This window comes from Humulus lupulus, chromosome 8 (assembly GCF_963169125.1).
Source record: "Humulus lupulus chromosome 8, drHumLupu1.1, whole genome shotgun sequence".
Taxonomy (NCBI): domain Eukaryota; kingdom Viridiplantae; phylum Streptophyta; class Magnoliopsida; order Rosales; family Cannabaceae; genus Humulus; species Humulus lupulus.
Genome location: NC_084800.1, coordinates 161,190,345 through 161,200,966, shown reverse-complemented (window position 1 = coordinate 161,200,966; position 10,622 = coordinate 161,190,345). Strand labels below are relative to the sequence as shown.

Here is a 10,622-nt window from a genome sequence, read left to right as displayed (position 1 = left end):
TGGAGGATTTGCCAAAAGTATTATGGGCATACAAAACTATGCGCAAAACTTCTACGGGAGAGTCTCCTTATGCTATGGTATATGGCACGAAAGCAATTATCCCAATAGAGATAGGGCTACCCACTTCGCCCACATATATAGTCGCTATGCCGTCTTTGAATGTAGAGTAGTTAGCGCTATAATTGATTTTTTGATACAATTGATTTGGCCAAATTAACTTAAAAATATATAAATATTTTTCCACACAATTAACTTAAGTTAGAAAAAAACCATAAATTAAGAAAAATCTTAAAATGTCCATTTTTATGTAAAGAAAGAAAGAAAGAAAAATTCACATCACACGTAATTTTCTCTGTTTCTAGACCTTTGAGTAATCTATTTACTTAATTTTCACGAATGGAAGAACACATCATTAAAAATTAAATGAAATATTGTGGATGCTCATTATATGTGTAATAATCCTTCTAACATATTTACTTAGATTTGACAATATAAAACACGAAGCATGTTGTTAAAAAAATTATTAAAAAAAAACTCATTTAATCCAACTAAAAGTTTTTCTTTTTATATTGACATCTAGTTTTTTTTTAGTATTATTGAAAACTAATTCATTCAATTCAATTAGAGATTCGTTGTTGGAATCATCCAATCTTGTCCAAATTGAATTCAACATCCAACATCCAATCCACTTAGTAATTGAATTTGGTTATTTTAATGTTTTAATTTTCAGTCTAAAAATTAACTTTGAAGAAAAGAAAAGAAATAATACTTATAGACGATAAATAAGTCTTAATGAAATCATAGGTACTAAAATAGAAAATCATAATACCATAACAACTGACACTAAAATAAAAATATGATTTTTAATAACAATAAGCTTGAAGATATGTAATCTCAAAATCTAATCTACTTTTAAAAGTCGCATAAAACACCATAGGTTTCGCATTAAATTTTATTATGTAAATATTAAAATTAATTTATTTGGTTGCATTTGCTGCATCAAATTTCTAAGAGCTCCAAAAGAATTCGTCTTCATCTCTTCTTTGCTACAAATACATGTACTGGTGTTCAAATTCACACCAAAATTAAAGCACATGCCTTTGCAATTTGAATCACAAACCGAGCTGATGATAATCTCCAGGTGCAGTAGGTCTTTGATATGCTTTGATATATCTATTTCCTTTTCTTTAGGGGGGAAATAAAGCCGATCCTCAAAATCAATGGAAGCTTCATCATCATCTTCTTCCTCACAATCCTCACCACTTCTGGTAATAAAATTGTTCTTGTTTTCTCCATAGATCATACCCATGTTAATGATCTTAGATTCTTCAACAGGTTCCTCAGCTAATAGCAAGGAGAAATTGGAGAAGATGCTTTTTGTAGCTGGCTCACTACACCTTCAAGAAAAACAAATAACATTTCAAAATCCTATGAAATAACTAAACATAAAGAACAACATATTTTATGCATATAATCATTGCATACAATTCTCACCAATAGCAAAAGAGCTCATAAACATCATGGAACCTTACCTATTCAATTATTAGAGAAGATAGAGTATGGAGTGAGAAGTTGGGAAAACTCAACTCAATCGTAGCTGAGGAAAATCATTGTATTTATAGATACACCAACAATACAGGAGAAAATGAGATTCTTCATCAAAGTTCGTGTGTTGATACCCCTTAACAGAATGGTATTGCAGAATGGAAAAATTGTCATTTGTTGTAAGTAACATGTGCTCTTATGCTTACCATGAATGTTCCAAAGTATTTGTGGGGAGATGCTATCTTAACAACCACATATCTTATCAATCGTCTACCTAGTCGGCCCCTTCAGTTTCAAACACCATAATTAGTACTTAATCTTTCTTAGCCCCATATTTCCACCAATACTCTTCTTGTAAAGACCTTTGGTTGTGTAGCTTTTGTCCATATCCATGCTCATGATTGTAGTAAACTTGACCTTGGGGATATTAAGACAATATTTATTGGCTATTCTTCAACTCAAAAAGGTTATCGGTGCTACTATCCTCTCACTACAAAATTATGTCTCATGCGATGTCAGTTTTTTTTTAAGATACTCCATATTTTCCTCCCCCCTCTCTTCACGGGGAGCATACTCATCCAGAGCAAGAAACTCAGTGGTCATGGGACACCCTACAGTTAGGATTACCACTAGATCTTCCTACTCTATCCATCTCCTTCTCGTCTGAATGTTTAAGTTGTCCCTGTTTCTACTCTAACTCCTCTTCCTAATGGTTTAGTCATTCCTAGTTCTACTCCAGCTCCATTCACTCTCACTCCAAATAGTCAACCTAATCCAATCATGGAAACAAGGACAAGTCTTCCTGAGTTGAATCAACAACAGCAAGAGCTACGTGTCTACAGTAGAAGAAATGTCTCTCAAACAAATAACCAACACTACTACAAAAAAGACTTTTTAGGACTAGCATTGCGAGTCCTAAAAAATTTTTTAGGACTCGCGGGGCGCGAGTCCTCTATTTGAGAACCTTAAAAACTGAGGTTTTTTAGGACTCGCAATGCGAGTACTAAAAAAATGTTTTCAAGACTCGCGTTGAGAGTCGTAAAAACTCTCGTTGAGTGCCTTTAAGTAAGTTTTTAGGACTCGTGTTGCCTTTAAGTAATTTTTAAGGACTCGCAATGCGAGTGCTAAAAGATACCGTTGAGTGTTTTTAAATTAAGATTTTAGGACTCGCTTTGCATGCCCTTAAAAGTAATTTTTTTATAAAAAAATACAGCTACAATTTTCATTTTGATTTAAAAAAATATATATTCATTTGAGAGTCCAAAATGTATTATATATGTTAGATTTCTAAAATTTTCAAAAGAAAATACAACAAATAATTTTTTATTAATTACTCAAAAAATATAATTTCAATATTTAGTCTATCGGCTTACAAAATCATATTACATGATAGTTTATACTACAGTCAAATTCTATCATCACCAAATACTAAACAAAAAATATATACAAAGTTAGTGAAATATATTTTTGATTCTAAAAACTTCAACTTCCAATGTTGTGAAGTATTGCGCCAAAGAAATGCATCTCAATATAGACCTGCACATTATAAAAAAGTTATTTAATTATTAGGTTCATCAAACTTTTCAAAAGTTTGCTTAGAAACAATCAATCCACTGCAAACTGACAATTAATATAAGAATATTGTATTTATAAAAAAAAATATACCTTTGGAAAATAAGCACGTCTAAAAGATAAGGAAATTTGGGATAAGAAATATGTTTCAAGAGAGCTAGCCACGCTTATTTGGGATAAGAAATAAGAAAAATGATTTTATTTTCTAAAGCACTTAATCATCAAAATTAAGCCAAGTAATTCATTAAACCCAATCTTCAACATCAAAACAAATTTCATTTTCTAAAGCTCTTAAACATCAGGAAGTATGCTAATTGATTCACTAAACCTAGTAGCTCATATAGCCTATGTACTTCAAATTAGTTAGCAAAATAAGAGACAAGATGTGTTTAAAACAAACAAAAGAATTATCTCAGAACCGTTCAAATATATGATATCCTAAAACTAGACTAACACATATATAGCGTATATATATAAACACATGTATATCTAAAAAATGTAAAAGACTTGCCACCAAAATATTTGAAGCCTGAACCGTTCATGACAGAGGAGAAAGCGAGCTGCGTGTGCGTGTGCGTGTGCGTGCTAGAGTAGAAGACCTTTGATTGGTTTAGTGGCCTTTACACTATAATATGACACACAATTATGAACTTATGAATACTTGTCAAAAGAAAAAACATCATTAACAAACAAAAAAATGACCAAATAATCAGCCCTTAAAAAAATTGAAGATGCTGAAACCCAAAATACAAAGTAAAACCCATAAAAATGAAAACCCAGAGACAGAACATGCCATTCAAAACCACAAAATAAATAAATAAACAGAAATAAATCATGAGAAGAAAAACATTGAAGAATACTTGAGAGAGAGAGAGAGAGCTAATTACCATGCCCAAAAAAATGAGTATGGTTACCCAAAAATTACAAATGAAAAAGAAGAAAACTAAAAGAAATAATTCATAAATGAGAGTGATTACCAAATCTGCTCCTGGCCCGTTGAAGATTGTTTATGCTAGACCTTGTGGCGTCTTCTTCGTGACCTCGTACCCACGAGGAAGCCACCCTTTAGAACCCACGCCTCAAGCCACGAAAGCCCATCACCCTATCGCACACCTGCAACAAACAGAGAGAAAGGTCGAAAGAGAGAATGTCTCAAAGAGAGAAAGAGTTACCATTGAAGACAACTTACCGGAGAGAGAGAGAGAGAGGGAGACCATATGAGTGAGCCCTGCCTGGCTTCCTTGTCGTGCGAGAGAGAGACACGAGAGAGAGACGATGTGAGGGAGAGGCTGAGAGAGAGAGTGATAGAAAGAGATGTAAGGGTTAGGGTAAAATGATAGGTTTGGGCTGATAGGTTTGGGCCATATTTACTTTAAATATTAAAAAAAAGAAATTACTTTAAATATAATATTATAAATTTATAAAATACAAAATAATAAAAAAAATTATAACTAATAAATTTATGTTTCAGATTTTTTTTATTTAAAAATTTTCTTATTTATTTAATTAGAAAAAAATCTGATATCTAATATATAAATTCTTTTTTAGTTAACACAATTTCTTTTTTTATTTAAATTAAAAACATCTTGTGTGTGACTAAAATAAATCCTTAAATGTGTATTTTGATCCTATATTTTCGAAACAATGAGTGTTTTTATGCTCTTTTACTTAACAATTTTAAGGACTTGCTTTGAGAGTCCTTAATACTCTTTTAGGACTTGCAAAGCGAGTCTTTAAAAGTCACAATTCCTAATTTTTCAGCCCAGGTGTTTTTAGGACTCCCAAAGCGAGTCCTTAAATAGTATTAAGGACTCCCAAAGCAAGTCCTTAAAATTGTTAAGTAAAACACTCATTTTTTAGCCCAGATTTTTTTAGGACTCACATATTTTTTTAGGACACTCATTGCGAGTCCTAAATTGTGTTTTTTCAGGACTCTCAATGAGTGTCCTAAAAACTCCATAAATCTTTTTAAGGACTTGCATTTATGTGTGTGTCCTAAAAAAGTGTCTCATAAAGGGTATTTTGTAGTAGTGCAAGTCATGATTCCTCATCACAGTCAAGAGCCAAATCTGGTGATAGGACCTCCATCTTCAAATGTGTCAGGTAATTATCATTCAAATCCTAATTCTGATCTAGATCTAGATGTTCCTATTGCGTTGAGATTAGGGACTAGGTCTTGTACCCAACATCGTATCTCCAAGTATTTTTCTTATTCTAATCTATCATCCTCATTCAAAGCTTTCACCTCCAGTTTGACAAGTGTTCTTATTCCCAGGAATATTGAAGAAGATCTTGGTGCTCCTGAATGGAAAACAATTTTACTTAAAAAGATGAAAGCACTGAAACAAAATAACACTTGGAGCCTAATGGAATTTACACCCGATAAAAACATTGTAGGGTGCAAATGGGTGTTTACTATCAAGTATAAATCCAATGGTTCTATTGAGTGATACAAAACACGTTTGGTTACTAAAGGATTTACACAGACTTATGGAATTGACTACACTAAAACCTTTGCTCTAGTTGCCAAGCTCAACACCATCAAAGTCCTACTCTCACTTGTAGTAAACATAGACTGTGAATTACATCAGCTTGATGTAAAAAATGAGTTTCTAAATGGTGATCTAGAAGAAGAGGTCTACATGAGTCAACCCCTAGGTTTTGAAGAAACTCTCAATAAGTAGAATGTCTGCAGGCTCAACAAGTCACTATATGACTTAAAGCAATCCCCTAAGCTTTGTTTGATCATTTTTCAAAGGTGGTCAAGAATCTTGGGTACATTCAAGGACAAACTGATCATACTCTCTGTTTGTTAAGCACTCAGAGAAAGGGAAAATAACTATCTTAATAGTTTATGTTGATGCTATTATTGTTACTAGTGATGATATTGGAGAAATGAATCTTATCAAGAAAATGATGGCAAAGGAATTTGAAGTTAAGGACCTTGGTGCATTAAAGTATTTTCTGGGTATGGAATTTGCAAGGAGCAAAAAGGGTATTTCCGTGTCTCAAAGGAAATACACTCTTGATCTCTTAAAAGAAACAGAAATGCTAGGAAGAAAGCCTAGTAAAACTCCTATTGAACTTGGGAACAGAACAAAAATGTTTGAAGGAGATCTGGTTGACAAAGGAAGATACTAGCAGCTGGTTGGCAAGCTTATCTATCTCTCACACACTTGACCAGGCATTGCCTTCACTGTTAGTCTCGTAAGTCAGTATACGCATAGTCCTTGTCAAGGACATATGAATGATGTCTATAGAATTTTGAGATACTTAAAGTAAACACCAGGAAAATGACTATATTTAAAAAAAAAAAAAAAAAAAAAGAGTGATCGAAAAGCCGAAGTTTTCACTAACCCTGATTGGGCTGGAGCAATCGACGACAGAAAATCCACATCTGGTTATTGAACTCTCCTATGGGGTAACTTGGTAACTTGACGAAGTAAAAAACAGTCTGTTGTTGTAAGGAGCAGTGCAGAAACAGAGTATAGGGATATGGCCCACGGAGTGTGTGAAGTCATTTGGATAAAAGACTACTTGAAGAGTTAAGATCAAGTATGAACATCCCATTCAACTCTATTGTGACAATAAATCCACCATCAGTATAGCTCATAATCTTGTTCACCATGATAGAACAAAGCATGTAGAAGTGGATCGTCACTTCATTAAAGAGAAGATCGATGGAGGGATTATCTGTATCAAGTGTGTGCCTACTAATCAACAGTTGGCTGACATACTTACAAAGGGATTGACAAAGCAAGTGTTTGATTTCCTATTAGACAAGCTTCGACTCATCAACTTCTACAGTCAAGCTTGAGGGGGAGTGTAGATAGATTTATTAAGGAAATCAAATCAGAATAAAAATCAAATCATTATGATTTGATTACAGGTGTAGGATCTTTATATACATATATACTTTTCTTGTTTATAGGATATAGTTTATTTTGTATTTATGTATTTTATTTTGTACAACCTATAAATGTACACTATTCTTCTCAAAATCAATATACAAGAATTATTCTCTCACAATATTTTTACATGAACCAAAGAAAATACATCATTGATCTACTTGGAGAGTCAGGACTCCTAGGATGTAAAGCTGTTGATACTCCTATTGAAGCTAATTTAAAGCTAAATCCTACTAAACTTGAAGATGTGATTGAAAGGGAAAAGTTTCAACGACTTGTGGGAAGATTAATCTACCAGCCACATACTCATCCTAATATAGCATTTGCTGTAAGCATGGTTAGCCAGTGCATGCACTCACCAGGACAAGACCACTTTGATGCTGCATCCATAATCTTAAGGTATCTAAATGGAACTCCTGAAAGGGGTTTGATGTTTAGAAAACGTGATAACCTAAAGATTGAGGTTTATACTGATGCTGATTGGGCAGGCAGTACTATTGACAAACGTAACCAGGCTGCCATTTCAATTGCTCATAATTCAGTCTTATATGATAAGACAAAGCATATTGAAGTTGACAAACATTTTATCAAAGATAAGATCGAGAATGGCCTAATCTGCATTCCCTATATATCAACTACTCAACAAACAGCTGACTTACTCACCATTGGGCTACACAAAAGGCAGTTTGAATTCCTAATTAGCAAGCTAGCTATGACATCTATAAGCCAGCTTGAGTAGGAATGTTGGAAAATATTCTCTAATTAAATAGTATAATGGGAGATTTAGGTTGTAAATAGAAAAGTGTTTACCGAGTTTTTCAGAAACTATAAATATATTAAGAAATCAGAGTTAGTAAGAAAGGAATGAAATAAACAAGGCCAAAGTTTTTACGTGGTTGGGGCATTAATGAGCCTTAGTCCACAAGTCAATTGAATTGGCCTTTAGAGAGTTTAACAATGGAGGGTTTCAGCAAGTTCATTAGCATTTTTGCATGCATAAAAAGGTCGGATCGGATCCTTGCTATAGTGCTGTACGCCCTGGTTTTCCCACGGGCTGTTTAGCAGGACGAGCCTCGGACTAATCAGGTTTAGCCCGAGGCTCCCGCAGGCCGGAGGTCCTATTTCCAAGACGGACCCTTATCAGCTCGAGGGGGTCCTGTTTCCAGCTCGCATTTGTTGCATAGGAGCTGAGAGTGACATCCGAAGGCCACGGGCGGAGAAGCTCGGGTTGCGAACTGCTCAGGTCACGAGCTTCTCAGGAAGCTCTGACCCTATGGGAAGTCAACACGCAAGATAAACGTGCATATTCCTGCCATCACGTGCCTGATATCCCCCTGACTTCTCGGACACGCAGCAGGAACGTGCGTATTCAGACACCCACGGACGGGTTGGGCCGTGCGGCCCATTATCTCCTTCCATGCTGATTAGACCACACTTGTGTGTCAGGTTTAGGAATTAATCATGAATGTCACAGATTTGATATGACAAATGGTAAGGTCACGGGATGACCTCCCTACCAACTTCCAGGTGCCTTCTCCTATAAATAAGGAGACCCTGGGAGTTGATAGGGGTGGGAAAAAATAGTCTTTGAAGAACTATATGCTTTGTAAACCAAATACCCAGAGAAGATCAATAATATTGACTAGTGGAGTAGAAGGATTTTAACCTTCGAACCACTTAAAAACGTGTCTTGAGTCACCTAGTTCTTTCCAAAAGATTTCATATCTGTGACGGTTCTACTTTTAGTACTAATCTCTTTCTCTTCTTCTCTTAATTACCTGTTGCCGAAGAACCGCGTCAACAAGTGCACTAATGACCCTATTTATAGGTGGCCATGTAGTTTGGGTCGAACTAATCTGAGCCCAATAAAGATATAAGCACGATTACCCTCTCATGGAGCTACAATACAAATGGAGAATGTGATTACAGAGTGTTTAATCTAGGCTCATTGGGTTGGCTTAAGTGTGGTTGAGCATTATAGCTGTCCCTTGTACGTTGATACGAATTGGTGCGCGTGAACCGTTAGGGGGATTTTGGGGACATGATTTGTCAAAGTAGTGGCTAAACCAATCCCTAGGAACGTTGTATGTTCCGTGCGTATCCCTTTTGCAGGTTAGTTGAGGAGACCAACTGCTGGATTTCTCGAAGACACGTCATCTGGATGATGTGGTCTTGTTCTACCAAGACGTATGGTTCGAGTTCATTTACCAAGGTGGACATCAGTTAGTGATGATAGATAGAAGAGTGTGTCTTGGTAGCGAGTTGAAGTGTGAGGATAGACCCGAAAACTCCATCTGGATCCCACATGGTGGGATCCAACCCTCAGACTGGGATGTCCACCGTAACAACCTTCATCTCGGAGGATGGGGGTTGTGGGCACTCATGAAGTTGGTATGGGCCTTCTTCTCATGTGTGGGTTATCATAATACTTGGACTATTGGCCAGTTATTGGACCTAGGATGGGTTTAGACCTTTAGACCTCTAGTTGCTCAATGTTCGATGGGTCTTGGTTAGGCCCTGGCCTCTACAGAGGGTTCGTGAAGCCCACTTGACAGTGCCACGTGTTCTTGGTGAAAAATATGGACAACAAAAAGAATAAGTCAAATGTAGAAATCAGGGTATTAATTAGTGATTAATTTTGTACAACTATTCGCTTCCTAAAATAACTTTCTTGTATTCGTATTTATGTTTATATTGTATATAGAAAAGTGATATCAATATACATAACGTATCATCTCAAAAACTTTGATATATAATCCAATTCTTTGACACCCTTCGCCACTAATCGAGCTTTGAATCTTTGAAATGACCAATCTGAATTTTTCTTGATTCCAAATTCCCATTTATTTCCATTATAGTGAGTTGAAACTAGAACCAAAGTCCAAGTGTCATTAGCCTGAAGAGCTTGGGTTTCGTCTTGCATTTCTTTTTGCCATCCCTCAATGGCAAGCACTTATTCAACTTTAGAAGGTTCTTCACTATAAGGATGACATTGGGATTGACCCAAGTAGACTTTTGGTTTGTAGATGCCATCTTTGGCATGGCTAATCATAGGATGCGAGGCTTGAATTGGTGCTTGAATTGGTGCTGGAGGTGACTGCTTAGTAGCATGTGGAGATGACCTCTGACTTTCTAAAGCACTTGGACAAGAAACAATAGGATGGTCAATCGATTCAGAAGTAGAGTGAAGGTATTCAGTATGACATATCTGGCAGCTGCTTGGTGAGGATGAGGTAATCATGGATGGAGCACTTCAAAGGGCACATGAGGTAAGTGAGTAGTTGTAAGCAGTAAATGACTGAGAGCAAGGAGAACTTGTGGTGATATAGGGAATGTGAAACCAAGCTATAGGTGAAGGTACTTGTTTGTTGTCTAGGTTGATAAGTGTTTAAGAAGCCATGCTGAAATGGAAATTCTAGTCCATTGAATGTAACATTTTTGGAAATGTACACCCGACCAGTGGAGCTAATACACTTATAACTTTTGAAGGAATCACTAAAGCCAAGATTAACACACTTAAGAGAGTAGAAGCTGAATTTGTAGTCTTGCTAAGGCCTGAGACATGGAAAATAAGCTGCACCAAATGTCCTCAGCAAT

The 10,622-nt window shown here is 35.7% G+C and overlaps 2 protein-coding genes and 1 long non-coding RNA gene across 3 annotated transcripts; 1 reads left to right on the top strand and 2 right to left on the bottom strand.

Moving 5' to 3' along the window:
* Window positions 1-955: 955 nt before the first annotated feature.
* Window positions 956-1,938, bottom strand: LOC133796209 (large ribosomal RNA subunit accumulation protein YCED homolog 1, chloroplastic-like). Its single transcript, XM_062233688.1, has 2 exons — window positions 1,859-1,938; window positions 956-1,397 (listed from the first exon to the last, which is right to left on the bottom strand). Exons 1-2 carry the CDS (start codon window positions 1,936-1,938, stop codon window positions 956-958), a joined length of 522 nt encoding a protein of 173 aa, XP_062089672.1.
* Window positions 1,939-3,842: 1,904 nt separating this feature from the next.
* LOC133794558 (uncharacterized) lies at window positions 3,843-4,450 on the bottom strand. The gene is made up of 2 exons (XR_009875262.1): window positions 4,307-4,450; window positions 3,843-4,230 (listed from the first exon to the last, which is right to left on the bottom strand). It is a non-coding gene; the product is annotated as an uncharacterized LOC133794558 (long non-coding RNA).
* Window positions 4,451-5,156: 706 nt separating this feature from the next.
* On the top strand, window positions 5,157-6,258 carry LOC133796207 (uncharacterized). Its single transcript, XM_062233687.1, has 2 exons — window positions 5,157-5,539; window positions 5,997-6,258. The coding sequence occupies exons 1-2, from the start codon at window positions 5,157-5,159 to the stop codon at window positions 6,256-6,258; spliced, it is 645 nt and encodes a 214-aa protein (XP_062089671.1).
* Window positions 6,259-10,622: the final 4,364 nt, after the last annotated feature.